The sequence below is a fragment of the Condylura cristata genome, unplaced genomic scaffold (assembly GCF_000260355.1).
Source record: "Condylura cristata isolate star-nosed mole 26May11 unplaced genomic scaffold, ConCri1.0 scaffold00017, whole genome shotgun sequence".
Lineage (NCBI taxonomy): Eukaryota > Metazoa > Chordata > Mammalia > Eulipotyphla > Talpidae > Condylura > Condylura cristata.
Window position 1 is genome coordinate 15,293,038 of NW_004567118.1, and position 27,450 is coordinate 15,320,487.

Consider the following 27,450-nt stretch of genomic DNA (forward strand, 5'->3'; position numbering starts at 1 on the left):
CTTACAGAACTGGGGTACAGGCCAGAGGTGTGGTGGGTGAGAGGATTCAGAGACAGAGTGAGAGGAGCAGAATAGGCATATTGACAAAGGGGTGGGTCTGAGGGTAGCAGCAGGTGGGTCAGGAGAGGTCTGCAACACCATGTGGGTCAGCTCCCTGGCCCGTCAAACTTGTGCTTCAGTGGCTTCGGAGAGCTTCATAGTATGGTGTTTTAACCTATTGTGCCACCCGGAAGAGCCCGGAATTTTCTTTTTTAAGAAGTATTCTAGCCAATAAGTTAAATAACGGTAAAATTATAATTTACATAATTTTTAAAAAAGATTTATTTATACATACAGAACTAGGGTACAGGCCAGAAGTGCAGGGGCAGTGAGAGGATTCACCAGAGACAGAGCAGGGAGCAGAACAGGCCGACTGATGAAGTACACTGCTGAGGGGGGCAGTGGGTGGGTCAGAGAGGTCTGCCCACACCATATGGATCACCTCGGGGCAGGCGGGAATTGAACTCATGCGGAAGTGGCTTTAGCTTCTTAGTGCTGTGCTTTAACCCGCTGCACCACCGGGAGGGCCCAATACACTGTTAAGGGGAACACCAAGCAAAATAGGAGAGGTCTGCTGTGCTATGTGGGTCAGTGACCCTGGCTGGAGATCAACTCTACTGCAGTGGCTGTGGATAGTTTCATAGTGCTGAGACATAACCCTGTGTGCCACCTGGGAAGCCCAATTTCCCTAATTTTTTAACCTTTAATGAGTTTATCAATCTAGCAGTGATCATCAGTGGTTACCAATATCAAAAAAAGAAAGGCATTCATTATGTGCTTCCTGATGCCCCAACTGGTATATGTTCTAACCCCTCAAATAATCATTTCATATTTGATCAGTTCTCTGGACCTAATACCTTGCAGTAAATACAAAGGGTAGGAAATATCATCAGATATCATCAAAATGCAGACAGTGGGAACATCCAGGAGACAGGTATCTTGGCTCTTCAATACATTGCAGGGGAAGAGAAAGTGGGTAAGGAGAGAGAAAGAGAACATGCAGATTAAAAGACTAGCAACCAATAATAATATTTTAGATTCTGATTTGAACAAACAAGTTAAAAAAAAAAGGTGTAATTGGACCTTTGGAGACAATAGATGATATTTGAATTATTGAGTAGACATACTAAGGAATATTTATAGGTTTCTTTTCCACTCTTACTTGGGCTGCTCTGTAACAGAATACCATACATAGACTGGGTGACCTACAAACAATGTACTTGCAGTTCTGGACACTGGGACCAAGGTGTCTGATGTAGGCCTGCTCTTGGATCAGAGATGACTATCTTCTTATTTGTGTCACAGAAAGTGGCAAGGGAACTTTCATAAGGGCATTAATCTTATTCATGTTTGTTCAACCCTCATGATCTAATCACTTCTCAAAGGTCCCCTCACATTGGGTTTTTAGTATGGTAACAAGGCACAGACTGTTGTCTAGGCTTTCTGGAATAATCAATTCTTCATTAACAAATTTAGATCTGCTGAATTTGATATGGAAAAATTGGATTTTATTGAAGTAACATCTTCAAAGATAGTAAAGAAAATGTTTGATAAGGAATAAAACTGATAAATTAACCCTTCATTAAAAAATTTTTTTTTAAGTTTTTTTTTTTTTTTTAAAGATTGTGTGTACAGAACTGGGGTGCAGGCCAGAGGCTCAGGGGTGATGAGAGGCTTCACCAGAGACACAGTGGGGAGCAGAACAGGCAGATCGACAAAGTACACTGCTGAGGGGAGCAGCGGGTGGGTCAGGAGAGGTCTGCCGCGCCATGTGGTCACCTCCAGGGCAGGCGGGAATAAAACTCATGCGGAAGTGGCTTTAGATTCTCAGTACTGTGCTTTAACCTGCTGTGCCACCAGAGAGGGCCAACCCTTCATTAAAATTTTTAATTGAAAAATGTTGATCCTTCTAAAATTACATAAAGGTGAAAATTTAAAAACATTAATTTGGTTCTATTGACTATGCATCAAACATTTTAAAAGCTATAGTAGAGTTTATTCTAGACACAGATTTTCCAAAGCAAAAATCATGAACTTATTGGTGCTTCCCTAATTCTTACCAATTCAAAAGTAGAATTCTTACTAATTAAAAAATACCACTACCAGCCCTCCCTGGTGGTGCAGCGGGTTAAAGCACAGCACTAAGAAGCTAAACCACTTCTGCATGAGTTTGATTCCTGCCTGCCCCAGAGGTGACCACATGGCGTGGCAGACCTCTCCTGACCCGCCCACTGCTCCCTTCAGCAGTGTACTTCCTCTATCTGCCTGTTCTGCTCCCCGCTCTGTCTCTGGTGAATTCTCTCACCCTCCGCATCTCTGGCCTGTAACCCAGTTCTGTACAAATAAATAAATAAATCTTTAAAAAAATAAAGTACCACTACCCTTACAGGGCTTGTTCTTTGTCACATTACCTTCACCTACAGGTAATATTGTAGAAAGCAACAAATACTCAAGAAGTTAAGTGATTTGTTTGTTATCAAGGTAACTGATAAATAAGTAAAACCTTAGCTCTTCTCTCCTGTTGATGGTTCATGAGTGAACTGGTGGGGGAGTTTTACAGGGAATACACCTGAAAGGAGAAAGCAAAAAAGCATAGATTGTACAAAAGTGAACAATGATGTAAATGAAAAAAATGTTTTAAATAAGTAAAATCTGGCTCATGACACCAAAGGCCATGATGCATTACTTACTGCTTTGCCCTAGAAACAATGGAATACCATTGTACCTCTTATCCAAAAGAGAGTGGAAGGAAAACGAGGATCATGGAACAGCAAATGAAACAACATAATCTTCTTAATTTGGGGAACCTGTTACATGTGTTCCTCTTTTTTTGACCTTTTCTCTTTTTTAAAGACTTACTTATTCATACAGAACTGGGGTACAAGCCAGAGGTGCAGGGTTTGGTGAGAGTCTTCATCAGAGTGAGAGTGCGGAGAAGAACAGGCAGAATGGTGAAGTACACTGCTGAGGGGAGCAATGGGCGAGACAGGAGAGATCTGCTGCGCCATGTGGATCACCTCTGGGGCTGGGATCAAACTTGGACTAAAGCAGCTGCGGCTAGCTTGCAGTGCTGCATCCTGACCCACTGCGCCACCTGGGAGGGCCCTGTTTTTGACCTTTTAACTACATGGCAAAAAGTGGGCTCTTGTTATAGTATAAATCATTATCTTTGAGGGTGCAGATTAATTTTCCTTCTCTTATGAAATCATATTATTTTCAGGGATGATGACATTATTGTCTGAAAGGAGCTAGTGAGATCATTACTGCAAACAGGAATTTTATACGTTAGGATAGCATGTCAAGTCTCAGTGTGGATATTCATGTTTGAGAAATACCTGGTTTTTAGTCTCCTTTTCTAACAGCTAAGAAAATTATTAGAGGCTTTTAAAAATAAAGCTGTTGCAACAAATTATAATAACAGTTAACACTTAAAAGCTTAAAAGTATCAAAATAACCTTGCTATCTTGTGCATACCCTTCTCACTCCTAAAAGTAAAACTGAATAATAGTGAATATCACACTTAACATTTCATACATTGTCAGTTATCAGATGAGTATTGATTTAAAAATAATCTGGGGAGGATTATGAAAGGATATGTGTTGGGTGCTGAGGTGGAAAATATATCTTAGAATTCACAAATGATGTTGATTTCTTGGGCCTCTTTTCTTCATCTGTCAAATGAACTTTTGAGCTTTGGAAGGTAGTTGGGTTCTTTTATTTTGGGAGTCAGATACCAGTATATTCCAACTAAAATATACAGAACAAAATTCTATTTGCAAAACTATATATCAAATCTTACCCAGATTTCTTGGTTAATTTTACCTTCACTCTTTTACTCTATTTATATTAAAATCAGTGAAGTGTTTAAAGTGAAGAGACTAGGTTATAAAGTTTAAGTTGTAGGTAAAGGGATGCCAAAGACATAGTGTTTATAAATTGAGGTTTTGAATACTTTAAATTTCTTAGTTTCAGTATTTCCCAGACTGGTAAACCTTTTGCTGGAAATCTGTTCATTTCATGTAATATATGAGAACATATATAATTGTACTATATAACTAGGAAGTGGTTAAGAATTTAATTTTAGGAAAAAAATTTTTTTTAAGATTTATTTATTTATGCAAACAAGACCTGGGGTACAGGCCAGTGGCTTCAGGGGGTGAGAGTATTCACCAGAGACAGAGTAGGGAGCAGAACAGGCCAACTGATAAAGTACACTGCGGGGGGCGGGTCAGGAGAGGTCTGCTGAGACATGTGGGTCACCTCCCTGGCTGGGAATTCAAAGTGTGCAGTGACTGCAGATAGCTTCATAGTGCTGTGCTTTAACCCTTTGTGCCACCAGGGAGAGCCCAGAAATCCTGTCTTATTTTGTCACTTCAGTTATAATGACTTTGGACAGATTTCTTACTCTCTTTGGTATCTAGTTTTCTTCAGCCGTAAAATGGAGTTACCAGTGTCTTCCTCATGGAATCATCTTGAGGCTTAATTCTGGTGAACACAATCGCAGTTATATGTCACCACAATAAGTATTTGAACATTAACTATTGTTTTTATTATAGAGCAGTATTATTAATGGAAGTATTGTTGGGTTAGTGCCATGATTAAATAATTTTTTGCTGGCTGGCAATATAAAGATTTAAGGTACATGGTATAATGTATCATTTTAGTGTATAAAACAATATTATATTTCCTATTCTTCCACCTTCTATGTTGTTATGTGTTTTTTACATATGCTCTGGACACACATTAAATTGTTTAACTATTATTTCTTTAGACAGTCAATTATTGTCTAGAACAAAAAAATAAAAACAGCTACATTTTGCATTTTTACCTGCATTTATGCCATTCCCTGCTCTTCTTTCCTTGTGTATATGCACATGTATCTGTATCATGTCATAGGTTCTTTCGTCCTTTGTTTCACCTTTTTATGTACTGCAGGTTTGCTGGTTATGGCTTCTCTATATTTCTTCATATTTTCTATATATTTTCTCTATTTTCTTTTTAAATGAAAGATAATTTTTTGCTGCCTGTAGGATTTTCAGCTTGTTTTCTTTCTACTGTCATTCTCCTGTCTTCTGGCTTATATACTTTTTGGTGAGAAATACTGTTCTCAATGTAATGTATCTTCTTTGTCCTCTGACTGCCTTAAAGACTTTCTTTTTATCTTTGACTTTGAGTAGTTTGAATGTCATTTGTCCAGTTGGTTTTCAGGGGTTTGGTTGTGATTTACCCTGCTGCTCTCTGAACTTCTAGATTCTATATCTGTTAGTTTATAAAGTTCTCGGTCTTTATCTCTTAAGACAATTCTTCAGTCCCATTCTTTTTCATCTTCAAGGATTTCAATTACATATATGTTAAATCATTTTATATTGTCTCACAGCTCTTCAGTTTTCTCTTTTCTTTCCTCTCATTCCCAGATTTTTCTGTTTCATCTTGGTTCGGTTCTGTTTACTATATTGGGCCATTCAAAGCATTTTGGAAGTCTGTTCCCATGTTTTTTTCTTTTCCTTTTCCTAGGTATAAGGTCTCCCAATTCCCTCCCCAACCTGCTTCTTTTTGTGACTTATAATTTCTGGTTGAAAGATGGGTGTTTTGTACAGGACGGTTTAGATGACAGTCTTTATTAGCATGGGCTATTGAGCATTCTAGTCATAGTTGAGTGGATTCTGTGGAGCTGCGGTTTCATAGCTGTAGTGTACTGCGGGCTTCAACTTGCGATCTAGGATTACTTTTTTTAGGGTGGGATCTTGTTAGCAAGAATTTTTCTACCATCTGCTTTACATTCAACTTTTCACCCGATTTCCTGTGCTGGGGTAAGGGACAATATTGTTACTCCATTTCTGTCTCAGTTTTAGGGAGGCCCTGTGTGCCTTGATCTGGGGGATGAGTGATTCTGCCTCTCCCTCAGTACTGGGGAATCATTACAGGTCTAGAGTAATGATGATATCCTGTCCCTTCTTCAGCAGTAGAGGTTTTTTTTTTGGTTACTTTCCTCCAGTTTAATGCAGGTGTCAACTAAAAACTGATAACTTTTGTATGTTTGTTATACTCTTATCTGAAGCCGAATTCCTGGTCTTGTTTTTCCTAGGTTTTGCTATTATTGACATTAGAGATAGTTTTTGGCATTAGCAGAATGCTATTAAATATCATTTAGTGGATTTTTTTTTCATTTTGATCATATTTTTAATTCTTTAATTTTTCATTCTGTTGATAAAAATTCTGCACAGCAGATACTAAATCAGTACTGGTTTCTACATCATAGCATTCTGACACCAGATATGTGGGGTTTTTCTCCCATATTAACCAGTTCTGTAGCTCCCTAGATACCAACTGGGTATCCTACTGGGTATACAGACCTGGCATGTCCTCTATAGGGGCATCACCTTCTAACACTTTGATGTGTTCACCAATCCTAGAGCTCAAGAAATGCCATAGTTCATAGTTACTATGGCATTGCCATCATGTGGACATGATTGATGAAATCTCTAGTCATACTCCTAGAGGTTAGGAATCAGGGCCGAAAATTTTAGCCCCTTGATTATATCTTTATTTCCTCTACAACCAGCTCCCATTCTAAACATATCTAAGAGGCTACTAAAAATCACCTCATTAGCATAAACTTGGGTATGGTTGACAAGGGTTACTTATGATGAACAAAAAGTGCTCCTTTCCTTTTGTCACTCAGGGTTTTAGAAGATTTTGTGCCGAGAACTTGGAGAAAGTTCAACTATATTAATTCTTTGAGTCTAAAATATGTCTTTTTGGTGTCTATATTTCTGAATAGTTGAAAATGTTTTTCTTTCTCATCAAAATAATGTGTGGAAGTTTTATAGAGGTTCAAAAGGAAGTTCTGTAATTGCACAGAAATCCTTACCACATATTGGGGCCGTTGAAGGGGGAGGACCTTTATCCTCTCAGACCTTGACAGAGACTCTAAAGAGAAAGAATAATTATTCTCTGTAAGAGCCAGTGAATTTAGAGTACTACATATAGAGTACTCTGTATGTTAGAGTAAGTATATTCTTGACAAGGTGCAATAAAATGTGAAGCTAAGTTTACCATTGCCCTTTTTGGAGATGGAAGCAATGTTTGTTAAAGGTGAGATCAGCATCAAATGCCTGAACAGCTGAAAAATCTAAAACTGGCTTTATCACTTTCACCTAGGTGATTTACTGTTCTTTTGGTGGAACATCTAAAGGCCTACACTTCAATAACTTAATAGTTGGACTTGTCCTTCTCACAAGAGGCAGAGATGAAGAGAAAGCAAAATGTAAGTATTTTATTACCCCAAAATGGTAACACTACATCTCTGTGCAGAATAATTTGCCTCAAAATTCTAATGACAGGCAAAGTATACATGAGAAATGAGAGATACCTGTGGCCAATAAACACTTGAAAAATGTTCAAAGAATTAATTACTAGGGAAATGCCAATTAAAATCATAGTAAGAACTACTTTACACCCTTGAGGATGGCCAAAGCAAAAGAAAGTAACAGGTGTTAGTGAGGATGTGAAAAAGTTGCAACTCTTTACAACCCTCCAATGCTGTTGGGACATGTTTAAGGATGTTTATGATTTCAACGTTTTTTTTTTTTTCCCAAGAAATGCAGTTCAACTCATTACAGCGGTATTTCAAAAACATATGTAATGTGTACATCTGCCCAGACTTACTGTTTCTTAACATTCTGTCTTATATGTCCTAGATCATTTTTTTAAGAAATAAAATACTGCAGCTAAGGTGAAGACTGCATGTCTCCATGGGCTGGTCCCCATGCTTCCCTCCACAGAGATAAACATTTGCTTTGGTTTGGTGAATTTCTTTCATTCTTCATGAAATTTAATACAATTCGTTACATCCTTAAACATGTCTTTAATTCTTTTGCAGGTTTTCAACTTTTTAAATAAATGATATACTGTATAAATTTTATTACAGTTTGCTTTTTCTCTGTATTTTTTCTGTTTATCAATCTTGAAACATTTTGTTCCTTTAAACTGTTGTATATTCTATTCTCTGTGTGTGCATCTCAGTTTACTTCTAGTCTTGTTGATAGACAATTGTCTTTTTCCTCCTAAATGTTGTTATTACAAATAATTCAGTGGACATTGAGGTACCTCATCCATATATATATAGGTGAGAGTTTCTTTATGGTACAAGTAGAGCTGTCTAAAAGTTTCTAGTAGCATCTTCACTTTTACTGGAATTTGGTCAGTTGCTTTCCAAAGTGGTTACACTAATTTACACTAAATTATACTCGAATTAACAAAGTATAAGAAGTCCTGTTTTTCTCAGTTCATTGTTATACTTCATGTTATCACACCTTAACATTTCTGTAAATTTGGTATATTTGAAAAGATCACATTTTAATTTGTATTGTTGGTAGGGTTTTTTTTTTTTTCCAAGAATAAATTATATATTCATAAACTGGTTGACACTAGTAATAACTCTGTAATTATAACCTTTTCCTTCCCCATCTATTTCTACTAGGATGTGTTTAATTTATGATAATACTAATTTATTCTTTCCTCTAGACATTTTTAGTCTTTTTGCAAGTGAATCCGGGAGCTATGTTGTACGGGAAGAAATGGAAAGAATGCTACATGTGGTGGATGGCAAAGTCCCAGATACACTCAGGAAGTGTTTCTCAGAGGTATATTTAAAGATTTCCATTTCATCCCTACCTATTGATGCAAAATTAACTTTTTGTTGTATAATAAGTTTAGATTTTATGAATAGCTGTTTAACTGCAGAACCTTCTTGAAATACTTTGTATTTAACAGTTGATGGTTTAACTGTTAATGTATTGTGCTTAAAGATCCGTGGTACTCATTACTGCTGTTTGTGAATCTGAAAAATCTCACTTTTGCTGTAAAGGCAACTGTCTATATTTACGGCATAATGAAACACACAGATGTGCACACACAAACCATCCTGCAGGAAGGAGGAACCTGAGGCAGTGTTCACATTGTAGTGCCATTGCTTTTCAACATGGACATGTAGGTTCGTCACTTGTTGGCACTGAACCATTCTGTGACCTGAACGATCCATCAAGACCTGTTTTATCATTTCTTTTATTTGGTTGATTTGCATGGTAAAATATGTGGATTTAAATTTTTGCATTTTTTTTCATAAATACTTTCATTATACAAAACTTTAAACAGTAGAAGATGTCTGTCTTTAACAGAAAAAAAAAATTTTTTTTTTTCCTTTTCAAAGGTCTCCTATTATGGGAAAAGTCAGATCATAGAGTAAAATCCCTCTAGAAGTTTCTGAATCTTTCCTGCAGCACTCATATGGGTAGTTATTTGACTCTCTTTCATTTCATAGATATGACAGTCCTTCACTGATCTTGATTTTATTCATTTAGTTTAGTCACTTTCCTGACTATATAGGTAAGAATGTGTACAGTCCTATAATATATATAGTTCTAATAACTCTTGACTCTGCCTTTGAGTTTCTTGTTCATTGATCATATCTGGAGATTTCTTTTTTTGCTTAGCTGTACAGTTTTTGATAATGACTGTGGTGTGGTAATGACTGGTGTTACCTTTTTAGCCATTTCTTTGCATTTGGTGCAAAAGAATTGACTTCCTATATTTTTGGTTCTAACAGTGAGTTACTATGATAGTATTTCAATACTTCAAGACAAACTAGGCTATGGTTTTATTTCCTCTCCAGTAAATAATAAACATTTCTGGTCAGGAGAAAATAATCTTTGTGGGCCTAATTAATTAGAATTTTTATAGAGATATCAAGTGCATTAGTATTCTTGCTCATTTTTAGGGAATACATATATATTCATTGTAATAGGTAAATGTAGACACTTTTTACATGCAGGAATTCATTTTATATGTAGGAATTCAATGTGGTTAGCCACTTGGTTCTCTTAAAATTTAGACAAAATATTAGAAGATAATTAGCACTCTGGGGGGGGGAAAAGTAGACTAAGGCAGGGTGGGGGGTGGTAAGTGATAGTAGGGAAGAGGCAGCTGACTATTGATGTATTATCTAGAACAGTTAGGAAAGACCTGACAGTTTGAGTGATAAATTTAAACAAAGAATTTAAAAGAAATGAGGGACTAAGTCATACATACATCTGGAGGAAGTATATTCTGTGAAGAGAATACAGCAAAGGCTCTACAATGGGAATGTGCCCGACATGTCAAAGGAATAGCAAAGCTAGAATGCGGTGAATAAAGGAGTAGTAGAGAATGAAGTTACAGACGTTGGGGCGGAGGGGAGATTATATAAGGCTGTACTTATTTAGGAGGATGAATTAAGTTTTTGGCTATACCAAGCAAGATGGCAACCATTAGTGTGTTTGAACAGAGTAATAGCCTACGTTGTTGGTTTTTTAAAACATCATTTTGGTTCTTATGTGGAGAGTAGGCTGAAAACAGTTCAATTGAAATATCTTAATAATCTACTAAAGGTAATTGTCATTTAGATCATGTTAGAGCAGTGAGGTGATGAGACATTTTTAGTCTACATTTATTTTGAAGGTGGATTAGACAATCTTTGTGTATTGTTTATGGACTGTGGCAAAAAAATAAGAGCATGACTAAAGTGCTTTGGCTTAATTTAATAAATGAATAGAGTTGCCATTAAATAAGATGGGTAAGAGTACTGGAAAAGGGAGGGTTAGGGGTTTTATATCAAGAAATATATAGAACGTACTTAAATTTGAAGCTCCTATTTGATATCTCATTTTTTAATGATTCATTTAGTTATGCATAGAAGAACTGGGGTATAAGCCAGAATGGAGGGGGTGGGGCGGTGAGAGCATTCACTAGAGACAGAGTGGGGAGTGGAACAGGCAGAGCTACTGAAATAAACTATTAAGGAGAGCAGTGGGCAAGACAGGAAAGGTCTGCTGTGCCATATGTGGTCAGCTCCCTGGCCAGACCGAACTTAGACCTTAAGAAGAAAATGTGAGAGTGCTGAGATTTAACCCCTATGCCACCACGGAGGCTCCTATTAGATAATTCAAACATAGTTGTCAGCAATATTTTTTGGGGGGGGGTATAAGCCAGAATGGCTTATACCCCCCCAAAATGGCTTATACCCCCCCAAAAAATATTTCAATTTTTAAATTTTAAGTTATTTATTACTGTTATTGAAGTACCATTGTTCCACATCCTTTCCAGTGTTTTGACAGTATAGGATATAGCCCTTAAGGTATAGTTACCATGTCTCTTGCCATCACCAGAGCATGCATAGTCTTCCACCAAAGTCCATTCTGACTTCCTCCTCCTTCCCTTTCTCAGGTCTTTCCCCTCCCCTTCTGAAAGTTGCAGATCTATGATCAGCTTTCAAAGGTTGGTTTAAAAGTTTGTTTTTGTCTGACCCTTTGTTTGGTTTTTTTTCTTTCCCACCTATATTCAGCTTTGCTTTTTGACATATAGGTTGGAGTTCAGAGGAAAGGGTTGATTGGTCTTAGGTAAGAATGAGATCATCTAGAAGAGATCTTAGATAGAAAATCAGACAGAGTGGAGAACAGAACCGGTGGATCTACTGAAATACACTGTAGAGGGGCACAGTGGGCTTCTTAAACAAATTGGAATATTGAGTCCTATACTCCAGTGTTTAGAGATTGGTGAGATGAAGAAGAATCAAAACAGAAGTCTGAGGAATAGCCTGGGAAGAGAACCAAAATTGTCCTGGAAACAAGTGAATAACATGTATCATAAAGGACAGAGTGTTTAAGGTCAAAGTGAATTGGCCTTTGATTTGTTGGATTTGTTAATATTAAGGTAGGTCATTGTTGTAGATTCCATGTAATTAAAAGAAAATCACTGGAATGAGTGCACTAGGAGGAGTGTGTTTATGAGAGGAAATTGTGATGGAGAGAGTGGCATGCTTAATAGTGCCTTTATGGGAAGAGGCATAGTTATTATAGTAAAAAGATTTTACAGCAATGTTTGAAAATGGCCAAAGTAGTGCTATATCAGGGACAAGGTCTTTGGAAGGGAAAGATCAAAGAAATGAGAGGCCTAGATTTTGGGATACTCAGTATATGACAATTTAAATCATTAGATATTTGTAGTTGATTTTTTTAAAAAAAAGTCACCATTATAAGTGCACTACAAGTAGTGCACTTGATTTGTTTACCTGTTGTAATTTCTGAGAAATGAATTCAATGATTGTATCCAGACCCCTCTTGCTTTTCAAGTTACTGTTTTTCAATATCATTTACTTGTATTAGAAATAACTTATTGGAGCCTTCCATAACAATGATCATGTTATTGTTTGCATTTTAAAAAACAAAGCAAAACACCAAGGCCTCCTTGGTGGTACAAGGGGTTAAGTCACAGCACTATAAAACTACCCGCAGCCCTATTGCACAAGTTCAATCCCTAGCTAGGGAGCTGACCCATGTGGTGCAGCAGACCTCTCCTGTCTCATCCACTGCTCCCCTCAGCAGTATATTTCAGTCAGGCTGCCCTTTCTGCTCCCCATTCTGTCTCTGGTGACTCCTCTCACCCCTGTACCTCTGGCCTGTACCCCAGTTCTTATATGCATAAATAAACCTTTAAAAAAAAATAACAACAACAACAAAAAAGAACACTATAAAATTTAGCTTAAGATGTGAACCTTGGCCCTCCCTGGTGGCGTAGCGGGTTAGAGCATAACACTAAGAAGCTAAAAGCCAATTCTGCATGAGTTTGATTCCTGCCTGCCCCGGAGGTGACCACATGGCATGGCAGACTTCTCCTGACCCACCTGCTTCTCCCCTCAGCAGTGTACTTCGTCGATCTGCCTGTTCTGCTCCCCACTCTGTCTCTGGTGAAGCCTCTCACCACCCCTGAGCCCTGGACTGTACCCCAGTTCTGTATGCACAAATAAATAAATGTTTAAAAAAAAAAAAAAGATGTGAACCTAATACCTAGTTTAAGTGACTTGGAGTTGGGTCTCAACCATGTGCACATTACTCTTTTAACAGATTAAGTTACAAGCTTTTCAGCTTTGCCTTTTGGAGCAAGACTCTAAGATAGGCATTTTTTTAAATTCATCTATGTTGTATAAGAGTATTTTAATCCTATACATATTTAATTGAAACATGCTAATTCTGGCAGATTGACATTCTGAAGAAGGATAAAGCAAGTGAGAAATTGTATTTATTGAATATTGGAAAATGGATTTGCTGACTTCAGGATATATCTTAGCAAATAAAATGTTACTCATTAGTGACAGTGCACTGCTTGAATGAAATGATTAAATGACTTGCATGTAACATAGATTTTATGCATATGGAAATTCTGAAGTACTGTTATCTTTAAAAACAGTTTGATTTCCAGGTATACAGCCTACAGTGTTAGAGAATCCTTCCTTTGTAGTTAGTAAGAAGGTAAATGTCAATTAATTGCAGATTTCTAATTTTACAGATTCCATGTAAGGTATCTTAAAATTTGTCAAACTTCTATTTTCTTGTCTTAATTTTAGGGTGAAAAGGTAAACTATGAAAAGTTTAGAAATTGGCTTCTCCTAAACAAAGATGCTTTTACCTTCTCTCGTTGGTTACTGTCTGGAGGTGTGTATGTGACCCTCACTGATGATAGTGATACTCCCACTTTCTACCAAACTCTGGCTGGAGTCACACATTGTAAGTAATGGTGCTTTGTTATTTCTGTTCACTTGTAAATAAAACTACCTGGTAATATGAGAACATGCATAAGAGTTTTTCATAGTTGGTGTTTTTTTCTTCCAAAGTGTAATAAAAATAAATGCTGGTGCATAGCATACAAACTGAAAAGCAATACTGTTTTCGGTCTACTTGCTACTCACTGAATACCCCTGAACTGAAATATGTGAGGTTTTTTCTTATACCAAGTTTTTTCCTAGATATCTGTTCTCTGTGGATTCCAATTGGGTGTTCTACACTTCAATTAAATTCTGACACTATTTACCTAGGATTAGTACCAGTGGTTAAGAGATCAGTTCCACAAGATTTTCTTCTTTCCCTAGTTTCAGATGCCAGTCACAAGCCCAAGTAGGTCACCTAAGTTTCTCACCAGCCAGCTCTGAGGTGGAGGTTCCCTTGATTGCTTCTTTGGGTTTGCTAAAATGGCTCACAGAACTCAAGAAAGTATTTGCATTTATTTGTTTGTTATATAATGAGGGAAACATTAAGGGATACAGATGAATGAATAGCTATGTGAAGAAATGTGGAAGGTGCAGTCCCATAGCTCAGGAGCTTCTGTTTCCATGGAACTGGGGTGTGCCAATTCTTCCATCTTGTGGATATGTTCATCAACCCAGAAACTTTATGAACCACACTTTGGAGATTTAAGTATGATTCATTATTAGCTCATCTTCTAGTTCCTCACCCCTCTCTGGAGAATGAGGTTTGGGACAGTTTCCAATTATATCTTGGTCTTTCCGTCAAAAATCACGTCACTAGAACAAAAGATGTTCCCATCATCCACAAAATTGTGAGGAATTTGGAATTCTATGTTAGAAATACCCATTACTCAGAAAATATAAAATTTCAGTCAAAGACCAAATATTAGCAGAAACTGGAACAAAGAACAATTTTTATTATTATTAGGTTGTTGGAAAAGTCATGAAGCATTTTTACATAGAAAGCAGGAAAATTACACCTTGATTTTTCTGACCACCCAGTATTTCACAATCTTTATCCAAACATGTATTAGTTTTCCAAAGCTGCTCTAACAAATTACATTGTTCTATAACTGGAACAACAGAAATTTCTTCAGTAACAGATCTAGAAACTGAAATCAAGTTATTAACAGAGCCATGTTCCCTCTAGGGAAGAATCTTTCCTTGCCTCCTCCTCTGGTGACCCCAAGGTTCCCTTGACTTCCCTTGACAATATAACTTCAATATCAGTCTCTGTCTTCATATGACTTTTTCAGTGTGTCTCTCTGTGTCCTTTTCTCTTCTAATGAGTACACAAATCATTGAATTTAGGATCCTGGCCTAAATCCAGGGTCACAGTGGTATAAGGGTTGGTGGTGGGGAGAACAAAAATGCTTAAGAAGGGTTTCTACACATTTCAATTTATTAAAAATGGCAGTATCTTTGAAGTGCAGTAAAACAAAGTATACATGTAACCATCTTGGATATTGATGGGGGCCCTTGAAATTAGACTGACAAAAGACTAATCAGGTGAAAATAAACATACATTTATGTTTGGACTTACGGAAGGAAACACTGAATGGTGGATAACTGAAAGAAATGGTTAGACTTGAACTTAGATAGCATGTTAGCAAAGAACATTAATTTTGTAGAGAAGTAACAATAAAAGGAAAAGAACTTTCAGCTTCTAGAGGTGATAAATTGTATGGTGGCAAATATATGGATGCTAATTTTAATCAATAAGGCTCATTACATAGATTCATTCCTCTCTTGCTATTTCCAGTTTGATAAGGATCCAGAGTTGTCTCTGGTGACTGACTTGTGTCCCTTCCTGATAGAGGAAGGAGGACACATTCACAAATTAAACAAATGGGGAAGGACAGAGAGGAGTTGTTCTTCTCAGTTGCCATTACCTCAAAATAATCCTTATGCCAAAATGGTATATTTTGACCTGACATAGACTGCTGCCCTTCTGGAATACCTGAAATAACGAAGGAGTCAGTCCTTTGCCTGGCCTGGAATAGGTGCTTTGTACTGAATGTGTATCATCTTGTATTAGTGAAGACATGCTTGTGAATGTCTGTGTACTTTACCCCTTTGCCTAGGGAGCGGTTGTTTGGCGAATAATCAGTTTTCTTATAGAGGGCTGTAGATGAGAACAAGAAAATGTACTCATTCACATTTGTGGGAAGAAAATGTTTTCTTACTTTTAGTTTAGGATTATAAAAATAAAGAACCAAAAGAATTTAGTGCAACAGACCACTGAATTGTTGTTGACTTTAGCAAGCATTTTTTTGTGTGTGAGCCTTCCTATAGAAGCATTATCACAAAGTCAGAATTACTACTAAATTTATAGAATGCTGACATGGACAGGATTGCATTCCAGTTCCTATGTATTAACTATAAATTCTTACTCAGTTTCCAGCAAAGTAATTCACTACTGTCTTTGTAGGTTTTTCCATTCAAAGAATATTTGGTAATTAGACTTTTTAAATAATGTGTCAGGAAGGTGAAAACTGCTGTAAAAATAGAGGATGCTATTAACTGACTTATAAGTAGATAGAAAATATTTATTTTAAAGCATCGGTGACTCCATTTAAATTTGTGTAATGAGCCAAGGTATCTAGGAAACAAAAAAAGGAATTATAATTTTTCACTTGTAAATAATATTTATGTTAGAGTGCAGATGCTTTAATTATTTTTTCATCGACAATTATAAACTAGAATTTGAAGTCACAGTAGGTTGAATGCACTGTCTTAGTCAGATTTTCTTCTCTTTGATATAATTATAAATGAAACTGGCGAGCTATTTATAGTCAGTAACAAAGTTATAATAATTAACTGATTGGATTACATGGGATTTTAGATTTTTGTCATATCAAGTGTAGTTTTTGGAACTCTAGATTTCAAGCTATTGTTATCTTTTATTTGAATTTAAGAAATAGATTTAGAACTTTAGCTCTAAGTTTATGTTTTCGTGCTTGAGTAGATCTTAACCAAACTTTTATCAACTATTTTCCCATCATAATTTTCTATTTCATTACCTAAGTAGATTGCATATTTTTAAAAATTATTCATGTTAATTCCACTCCTTTTGACATCTGAGAAAAGATTTACAGAGAGTGTTAGATTTTGGAGACACAGACTATAATCTCTAAATATAATTAGTTCTAAATAGCTTTCATAAATTTAGGCCAGTGTTTCCTATCCCCTATTAATGTTATGAATAGTCCTATCCAAACAGTTTGCTGAGTTTGAAAGCTGGTCTTTTATCTACTAACCTTTGAAACATGTATGTTCTGACTGAATTATTAGTTCTAGGTTGAACTGTCATCTTATTTTTTTTTAAAGATTTATTTATTTGTGCATACAGAACTGGGGTACAGGCCAGAGGTACAGGGGCAGTGAGAGGGTTCACCAGAGATAGAGCCGGGAGCAGAACAGGCAGATGGACAAAGTACACTGCTGAGGGGAGCAGCGGGTGGGTCAGGAGAGGTCTGCCACGCCATGTGTTCACTTCCGGGGCATGCTGGAATCGAACTCATGCGGAAGTGGCTTAAGCTTCTTAGTGCTGTGCTTTAACCCACTGCGCCACCAGGGAGGGTCTGAACTGTCATCTTTAATAGGCTTTTTTTTTGTCATTGGAAAGTAAAGTCCTTTCTTGGATTTTCTTTCAGCTTGGGCCCATGGCTTAAATCCTTCTTTTTATTATATCACTTTTCATGTTTTAATTGAAGTATAATACAGCGGTGGACTCGCTTTTTTGTCTTGTTACTTACTTCTCTTTCCTACATATGCTCTTTTGTCTCTGCTTGTAATAAATTTTTCCACGCTTATTTCTTTTTCCTGGTCAGCCCTTTAATCACATGCACATCTTTAATATTCAGACCGGGTGCGTTGCTGCATATGTGCTCAAAAACAAAACACACGCACACACACACACACAAGAAAGAAAGACAACCATTGGAATCTGTTCCTTCATTGTACTTTCCACACTACATTACATTACAATGACCACATTGCAGTTCTTCTCGCACCTAAACATAATTGTCTTGTTAACATTCAGACATGTAGCTTTTAGCACAAGGTCAGACACATACTAGTATGTTTTACTATGTTTGCTTGCAATATATGAAATTGTCTGACTATAACTGACCTGTACATTTTTTTCTCTTTTCAAGAGTGTGTTGCTCTGTGGTTGGTCCCAAGTTAATACATATTTTATTTTATTCCATATTATTCTGAGATGTATTTCTTAAAATGAGGAAACCAAGGCTATGAGAGAAACATTCTCAAGATAGAATGACTAATAGGTGTCATAACTGGCATGAATGTTGAAACCCCCAAGTGCATGCTTACTCTCAGCTTAAGACTTAAAGACAGTTTATTGACACACAGTCGTTTTATTCTTTAATCTTTCATGAGTAGGTTGTAACTGAAGATAAAAAGAGTCAGTCATGTGGTTGTGGTTGTGGCAAGCCATTTTCCTCATTCATTTCAGGCAGTCTTGCAGATTCGCTTTTCCAATGGAGCTTACCCCAGCCCTTTGGGATAGTTGCAAATGATTATTTTTTATTTCTCTTCAATAATTAATTTCTTTTGATCCAGGCAAGATCAATGAATGGTTGCCCATTTACCAACAGTGAAGCAGGTAATAGCACTATGCTTTAAGAACTATGATAGACAGTTATGTTCCTTAATGTTGATCACACTTACATAGAATTTAGCTATATTATTTGAAAGAAGATACTTGTACATATTCTCTTTTGTAAATACATTTCAAATAAATTAGGAAAGAGCTTTTAGAGTTTCTATAAAACTTACTGTAAGTGTGAGTAGCTTACTAACTCAGCAATTGCTTCAAGTAGTAGACTCTGGGTTCTGAGGGAATTAATAAAATGTTTTTGGCAAATTTTAGAGACAGAACTCATTTTCATTATTTTTCTCTTTGTATCTAACTAAATGTATTGTCTTTTAGCATGTATTATCTCAATTAAGAATGTGTACATTATATCCCTTGCCACAATTTAGTTTACAACCTTAAGGCCATCTTTCAGAAAGAAAGAAGTAGTTCAGTGATTTTGTGTGCCCTCCTTCATTATCCTCTTTATCTGCTTGTAATGATATAATGCTTACAGACATTTTAAGTAAATCTCAGAAGGTTATTGCTCTTGAGAACAGGTAGCTTTCCTAAAAATGTTAAGTCTATTACTGATGTTGGGAAATATTTGGATATTTTGCCTAGCTGTTTTTGTTTCTAATGAAAATATAATCCTGGCATTAAGAAACTAGTTCTAAAGCTGGATCCTCCTATGGGGTGAGGTATTACTTGATTGGATTGTGAGGTGCCAACCAAGAACTGTTTAGAATGTTGGAAATGTGATATATTGCTGTTGTGAACCAGAAAAGTTATACCTATAGGTGGGTGATAAATTAATTGCAATTTTGCTGGTACAGTGTAACTTTGGGTGTTGATTTATCAATTGCAATAGAGTAAGTAATGTAATTACCACTTGTAACTTCTTTAAGTAAAAATAGGATTTATTGCCTTCCATCTTGCCAGAACTCAGCTGGTAATTCATGTAAATGTTTGGGTTAAAAAAAGTAAATGTTTGGGTAATAGTAATATAATCTATAATAGTATATTTTCACTTGCTTTAGCAAGCTGTGTAGATATGACAGGCTATATAGAAAAATCACAGTCTATAGCCAAAAATGAACAGATCGCTAAACTTAAAAGTGAACTTTAAAGCCTTTTTTTATTGGTGACCATGGCAAATTTGACTGTTTTTCTTTAAAATTTGATCTACTTCTTTCCACACATTTCTAGCTCAACAAATGGTATTTATTTAGGGGATTTATAAATTCAGTTGTCAAAGGTAAAAAAAAAATTGGAAGATGCAATTCTCATTTAGTGTGTTATGCAAACACAAATTATCCAAAGATACTTATTATATGTACTTGCTCAGTTTCTAGAAGTATAGAAACTAGAAAGTAATTTCCCCCAAGATTGCTGTCTTCCTCCTTTTGCTTCACGAGGTTTCCCCTTCCTTCCTCTTCCCCTCTCCCCTCCTTGTCTCCTCTCTTCTCCTTCCCCTCCCTTAAATGGAGTGAACAGATACCAGACTAGGAAGAGAAGGCGATAATTTACACATTATTTACATATCCCATCTCAATTTACATATCAGACTCCTGTGATTACTCTCCCTATTCCTAAAAATTTTTAATACTCCATTTAAATAAATTCAGTTATCTGGTATTATAGTCATTCTTGATTTTACTGTAAAATTTTAAGTGTTTATTAGCTCATTGATAATCTAAAACAATGAGATGGAATTTGTTTTTGCAATCTGAGAAGTCACACAATGATAGATTATAGGACAAAAGCACTGGGAATAATCTACCCTCACGACCTATGTGGTATTCAGTTAAAATACATGTATTACTGTGATTACCATTATATGAAAAAATACAATAGTATGGCTTCCTTTTTGGTGTCTCCCACCTACATTTTCAATCAACAAAATAAAATAGCATTTCAAAGTATAATTTACATTTGTATTCTTTATTTTCTAAATTGAACGAGAAATAATATAAAGTAACATTTAAAACGTTGCCTAAAATGTCACTGATGGTATGGTCACACTGTAGCTGTGGCCACACCTGTATCAAAGAATTAATTATCAGTATCTTCTTGATTGAAGAATATTTATAGGGGCTTCCCTGATGACCTGGGGTTAAATCTCAGCACTATCACCACTGTGGCCAACATCTGACATTGATCCCAGCCAGGGAGTTAACCCAAATGGCGCAGCAGACCTCTCCTGTCTTATCTAGCCTCTCCTGTCTCACTCACTGCATCCCTCAGCAGTATATTTCAGTTCATCCACCTGTTCTGCTCCCTGCTCTGTCTCTGGTGAATCCTCTTACCCACCCACACACACCTCTGGCCTACCCCCTTGTTCATCTATACAAAAAAAGAACAGTTGTAGAATTATGTTAGAAATAAAAATCTTATAAGCCTGAAAATCTCTATTATCTACAGTTTGCTTTTTTATCATAGTCTTTGCCTTCCTGAAGATTCTTCTCATAATTTTTTGAATTAACATAATAGTTTATTTTTATATCATTTTGTGCCTTTTTCCATCTCAGTTGTAATCGCCATGGGTTTCCCACCACCAATTCACCCATCACCATAGTTCAGTGCACTTCCTCCTCCATTTTTGATCCCATTCCCCACTCTACCCCTGTAAAATGTCTCATATATATTTATTCATTATTATTATTGTTTTCTCCCCTGGTCTTTTATTCTCCTGCAGTGAGTGAAACCATACAGTATTTTTCCTTTTCTTTCTGGCTTATTTCAGCTCCATCCATGTTGCTGCAAAAGAATTGTGTTTATCTTTTTTTATTGCTGAGTAATATTCCATTGTGTATATGTACTACATCTTTTTAATCCAGTCATCTATTTTTGGGCATTTCAGTTGATTCCATGTCTTTCCTATTGAAAGTAAAGCAGCAATAAACATGGGGGTGTAGGTGTCTCTTTGAAGCAGTGTTTTTGTGTCTTTTGAGTAGGTATCTTGGAGTGGGATTGCTGGGTCATCCAGAAGCTCCATTTTTATCTCATACTTTTTTAATCTACAGTAGATGCGTGGCAACAATTTACTGAAGAATTTTAGTTTTTGTGATCACAGATCCAGTCATAACAATACTCAATAACGAATTATGTTTAAGTTGTTTTAATAGTGATTTATTTAAAAGGAATGAAACACAAAGATTTAGTCTAACACTTGAGTTTTTGATGTCTTGGAAGATTTTTTTCCCAAGAATTTAATTTCTTTAACATTATTCAGTACAAATGAGTGTGTTTTGGTTCAGTTATGCTCTTAACATGAATTCTTTTAGCTATTGTTTATAGAAAAATTATTTGCCCTTTGAGTGCTATTTTCACAGGACATAGAATTTGAACTTAACAATGTCTTTTCCTTTAAACACCTTTTGTCCTCTTTTATTGTTTTTCGACTCCCTTGTTTATAAAGAGAAATTGTTGCTTATTTTAGTTCCTGTTTGTATTATTTTTTCTCCCTAATCTGACCACATTTAAGATCTTCTTTTTGTCACCAAAGTTGATTTTTGTTAGCCTTGGTGTGGTTTTCTTTGAATTTTTTCTTGTACTGGGTTCATGAAACTTTTGGATAAGTGAGGTTATAGTCTTCATTTTAATAAATAAATATATATATATATAATAGAGGTTTTAAAGACTTGTTTGCTAATTCCATCGTCTCTTTAATTTTAGGACTTTTTCTGTTGGTTGATTTTTTTGTTGTTGTTGTTGTTCTGTTGGTTAATTTTTATCCAGGTTTGGGTCAGTCACATCTTCCTGCTTGCTTCATACTTCACTGGGTGTTAGAATAATGATTGCTCGTGACTATCTGAATTCTGCTGTCATTCTTTAAAAGATGGAATTTATTTTGATAAGCAGTTTACTTCTGGATCAGCTTGATATTTTTGGGAATTTTAAAGTATTTGTTGGGTCAAGTCTTAAGTAGCTTTTACTCTAGAATTAGCTTATTCCTATTTATTAAATATGACCTTTTGAATTTATGGATATTTCAAATGTTGATGAACGTTTCTTAGTTCTGGCTAGTTCAAACTTCAACATATAAGCTTATCTATGATGTTTTAGTAAACCTCACAAATAAAGAAAAAGATATTCATGCTTTTTAAATATACATTTACCTGTCACATTGAAAATCCTACTTTCTCTGTTACTTGTTGACCTTGTTAGTTACCTTTTGTTATATTCTTTTTTACTTATTTAATAAATACTGGATATATAAATCAGTCACCATATCAATATGATTAATCAAGCATGTATCCTGCCATTATGATGTTTACAGTGTATCCTGTAAGAAAAAGAAATATAGATGATCTAAAATTAATGGAATTTGCCCAAATTTTCTTCTGATTTTTAAAGCTGCTTTTTGGTTAATTAAAATTTTTGTGCTATTTTAGGTATAATGTATTTATCTTTCAGATTTTTATAAGTCATGATTTCTTTTTAGCATTTGAATTCAGAAATTAAAATTTATCCTTGGAAGTAATATTATCAGGATGAACTTACTGCCCAGAAAAGAAATCTGAGGCTTTATAATCTTGTTTAATTTGACTTTCAGTGGAAGAATCAGACATTATTGACCTGGAAAAACGCTATTGGTTGCTGAAGGCTCAATCCCGGACTGGACGATTTGATTTAGAGACATTTGGCCCATTGGTATCACCACCTATTCGTCCATCTCTAAGTGAAGGTAGGAATTATTTTGTTTTCTAGAAACAATATAAATATTCTTTGGTAAGTGCATACATGTGAATCCATACATCTTATTTCCATACATCTTTCACTCTAAAAAGATTATACAGTTATAGGTTTGTAAGGATTGTTTGTGCATATAACATAGTTTAGTAGGGGAAAACTAAATTAGAAATTTAGATAGTAATATTGAACTTCATTCTACTTGTGTAACCCTGCACACATCAGTGTAGCTTTCTATACCTGAATATCCTTACATATGGAACGAGTTTGACCAAATTGATGGTTATGAAACAGTACTCCCACCAGCAGCTAGTACAGGGTTTAGGGGATTAGCCTCTGAAGGGCAGAGCTCCTGGTTTCCACATATAACCCTACCGCTTCCTCAGCTCAAGTGCCTCTACTCTTTTCTTTTACCTAAAAAGGTTCCACTACTGTGTCTTTCCCACACACAAATATTGGAAAAAATCACCGAATTGGACAATCTCTGATATCCTCGCATGCTGCAAACTTACTACTATGACTTTAAAAAACAGATATAGAAGGTGTAATTGAGGGTGCTGTCATTAAGATCATATTTGAAATCTGAATACTTTGGTTCTGATTCTAAACTTTTTTTATTTTTCTTACTTTTGGCAGATTTCTTAACCCTTTCTGTGCTTTAGTTTACTAATCTTTAAACAGAGACATGGAATTATATTCTTGAAATATACCACCATCTATGTTCTTCAGATTCCGAAGTTATTACTTCAGTAGTACTCATTACTGCCAGAGCAGATAGGGCTCTGGGCTTCCACCTCCTTCCACAGTGCAGTTGTGTTGTTGTTGGTTTTTTTCTTTAGAGTCGGAGATTGATTTATCATTTTATTTGAAACAAAATAATTCATTTTCTGGTTTTTGCAAAAAGTGGGAAAAATCATAGGATTTAGTTATAAATTTCCTTTCACTTCTGAAATTTAAAATATGAATTATAACAAGGAGGAGAACAAAGAAGACTATAGCTGAGTGCTTCATGTAAGAGCTCTATAGGAGCTTATTAACACTTTGCTCTATCTTTAAGTATGTATTTCAACCTTTCTTCCTCTTTTTTCCTTTTCATATTTTATACTGTACTCGTTTTTAGCTGTTAGAGTTGATGTAAGATAGAGGCAAACATATCAAAATGCTGAGGGATATATTTTTTGCTACGATCTTAGGTTGTAGTTGTAATTATATCAGAAGAAAAACCTCTCTATGGAAACTAATGATAAACTTTTTCTTTAATTCATCCCATTTATGGGGAAAAGGCATGCTTCCTTTTATTAACACATCATATCGGGGCCCTCCCTGGTGATGCAACAGGTTAAAGCATAGCACTATGACGCTCTGCACAGACACTGCAGCATGAGTTCCATCCCTGACCAGGCAGGTGATCCACGTGGTGCAGCATATCTCTCCTGTCTTGCCCGCTGCTCCTCTCACAAGTATACTTCAGTCTGCTTGTTCTGTTCCCCACTCTGCCTCTGGTGAATCCTCTGACCTCCCATGCCTCTGGCCTATACCCCAGTTCTTGTATGAATAAGTAAATAAATCTTTTTTTAAAAAGTCATATAAACATTAATTATGAAATATGGTATCTTCTGATTTTATAGGTTTATTCAATGCTTTTGATGAAAATCGTGACAATCATATAGATTTTAAAGAGATATCCTGTGGATTGTCAGCTTGTTGCAGGGGACCACTGGCTGAAAGACAAAAATGTGAGTATGCTAAACTTTGTCACAAAATTTACAGACTTATGTATGTAGAGAAATAAAATTTAGCAATCATCCATGTAAACTCATTTGTGGATTAAGTCTTGAATTTTCATCACTGTCAAGTGGTCAAAAAGTAGTCTTTTGTTGAGATTTTACTGAGGTCAGTATAAGAATTAAATTACTTATTCTTTCTTATAGTTGAATAGTTTGGGATCTGTGCTATTAAGATGAGACCAATTTTCTGATGAATTTGCAGTTTATGATAAATAAACTGTATTATATTAGCCTTAATGTATTAAGCATTTAGGAAATATTTACTGATAGTCTATATGGGTAATTTTGTGTCTTGCATAATTTGAAGAACATCTCATTTTCTGTCACATATATTAATATTTTATTAGCAAAATAAAATCTGTGATCAAAACATAATCTAACTAAATTCTAAGATGTCTTTCTAAACTAGCTAAAATGTCATTATAGCATAATTTGTAGGTACATTGTATTGTTACCTCTTAACCATATTTGTGACTATGTAGCAGTTTACATTTAATTAAATTACATTGGAAACTAATTCTAATATATTAGGCAGGATGATCATTATCTCTGCTTTTCTAAAATACAGATTCACAAATGTTGCCTACTTTGGAGGTGGCATTCGATATTTTGATCTTTAATAATGTACTTAATTGATTTAGTAGCATAATTTCTACAGGGGTAAAAATTAATTTTATTTAATTTTCATCAAAATTAAATAATTACTTATTCTTAAAAATTCAGGTTTTGTTTTTCTTTCCTAATGATATACCATTATTCCTGACTTTATGAAAGATTATTGGTTCCCATTAAAGTTCTAACATTAAAATCTTAATTTTTCAGTTGAGAGTAATTATTTATTAAGACTTTTTTTTTTTGCTTATGAACTAATGGTACTTAAACTAGAATGACTTTATTTGGAGTTAATTAGCAAATTGCTGATATTTCTAGTTCTTAGCATGTTATACTTAAATGTCATTCAAGAGCTAAAATTATTCATGGTGTCTATTAACAAACTTGTTCTTTCCAGAGGTAATTCTCCAGCCCGCCTGCAACTATGCAGGTGCCTCTTTTTCTTTCTCTTTCTATGAAATTTGTCCTTTCAAAATGTAAAAAAAAAAAAAAAGAAATTATTCTCTGACAGTTATTTTTTGTGTAAATTAATTACATTGGAGAGGAAGTAGAAGCATACTATCTTTATATCAGCTTATTACTGATTCTTAGTACAAATAAAATATTTTCAGCATTGTAAGAACAACTCTGTATGATCCATTTTGAATATTAGAAACTAACTTAAAGATTTGAATTACCTCCTAATTCTGTGAGTTGTTCTAATATTTACTAAAAATATCCAGTAACTTGGCTATATATATATTTTTAAAAGATTTATTTATCTATTCGTACAGAACTAGGGTACAGGCCAGAGATGCAGAGGCTGAGAGGATTCAGCAAAGACAGAGTGGGGTACAGAACAGGCAGATTGATGAAGTACACTGCTGAGGCGAGCAGCAGGCGAGTCAGGAGAGGTTTGCCACACCATGTGGATCTCCTCTGGGGCAGGCGGCTATTGAACTCATGCAGAAATGGCTTAAGCTTCTTTGTGCTGTGCTTTAACCCGCTGCGCCACCAGGGAGGGCCACTTGGCTATATTTTTTAAAGATTTATTATTTATTTATTTATATATACATGAACTGGGGTGTAGGCCAGAGGTGTGGGGGGCGAGAGGATCCAGTAGACCATACCAGGCAGATCTGCTGAAATACACTGTTGAGGGAAGCAGACGGCAAGGGAGGGATCCCCTGGCCAGGGGTTGAACTTATGTTGCAGTGGCTGGCAATAGCTTGATAGCATGGGACTTAACCCTTGTGCCACCAGGGAGACTCTTTTCTAGTTTTTAAAAAATTTAGCTCTAGATGGACTGAAAGGTAGGGCTTCCCAGACTGGGCATTTATTTAAAGAGAAAATTATGAAGAATGAGCAATAAATCTTCTTAAATTCATAGGATTTTAATGACATAGTTTGTTCCAGATGAGAATTTAATATAGAAATACTTGGTGAGCTAACTTACTTTGCTAGGGCAATTTCTAATAAAATGTATTGTACTTCAGAATACAAAAGTAATTTTCTTCACTAAGAGTTTCTTTTCTTTAGTTTGCTTCAAGGTGTTTGATGTTGATCGTGATGGAATTCTCTCCAGAGTTGAATTGAGAGACATGGTGGTTGCACTTCTAGAGGTTTGGAAGGACAACCGCACAGATGATATCCCTGTAAGTACTGATTCTATAGATCATGTTGCATGTAAACTTTCAGCAGGAAGACTGGAGTAGAAAATTAAGATAGCATGGGGCTGGGGAAGGATGGTGGGAGTAAGAAGGAAAGAAGGACCTGTTACTGCTTTTAGTTAAAATATTCATAGCTAGGGCTCTCTCTGGTGGCGCAACTGTTAAAGCACCACATTATGAAGCTCACAGAAGCCACTGCAGCACAAGTTCGATGGCCAGCCAGGGAGCTGACCCACATGGTGCAGAGACCTCTCCTGACCCACCCACTGATCCCCTCAGCAGTGTGTTTCAGTAGATCTGTCCTGTTTCTCACTCAGTCTCTGGTGAATCCTCTCACCCACCACACCTCTGGCCTATACCTCAGTTCTGTAAGGATAGATAGATAGATAGATAGATAGATAGATAGATAGATAGATAGATAGATAGATAGATAGATAGATAGATAGATAGATA

At 35.8% G+C, this 27,450-nt stretch overlaps 1 protein-coding gene across 1 annotated transcript in view; it reads left to right on the top strand.

Annotated features, from left to right (window-relative positions):
• The window catches only part of USP32 (ubiquitin specific peptidase 32), a 128,855-nt gene that overhangs the window by 48,466 nt on the left and 52,939 nt on the right, over positions 1–27,450 (top strand). The window contains exons 3-8 of the mRNA XM_004684455.2: positions 7,201–7,306; positions 8,566–8,684; positions 13,478–13,637; positions 22,813–22,944; positions 24,578–24,685; positions 26,867–26,982. Of these exons, the coding sequence (XP_004684512.1) occupies positions 7,201–7,306; positions 8,566–8,684; positions 13,478–13,637; positions 22,813–22,944; positions 24,578–24,685; positions 26,867–26,982 (741 nt within the window). The remainder of the gene's footprint in view (positions 1–7,200; positions 7,307–8,565; positions 8,685–13,477; positions 13,638–22,812; positions 22,945–24,577; positions 24,686–26,866; positions 26,983–27,450) is intronic.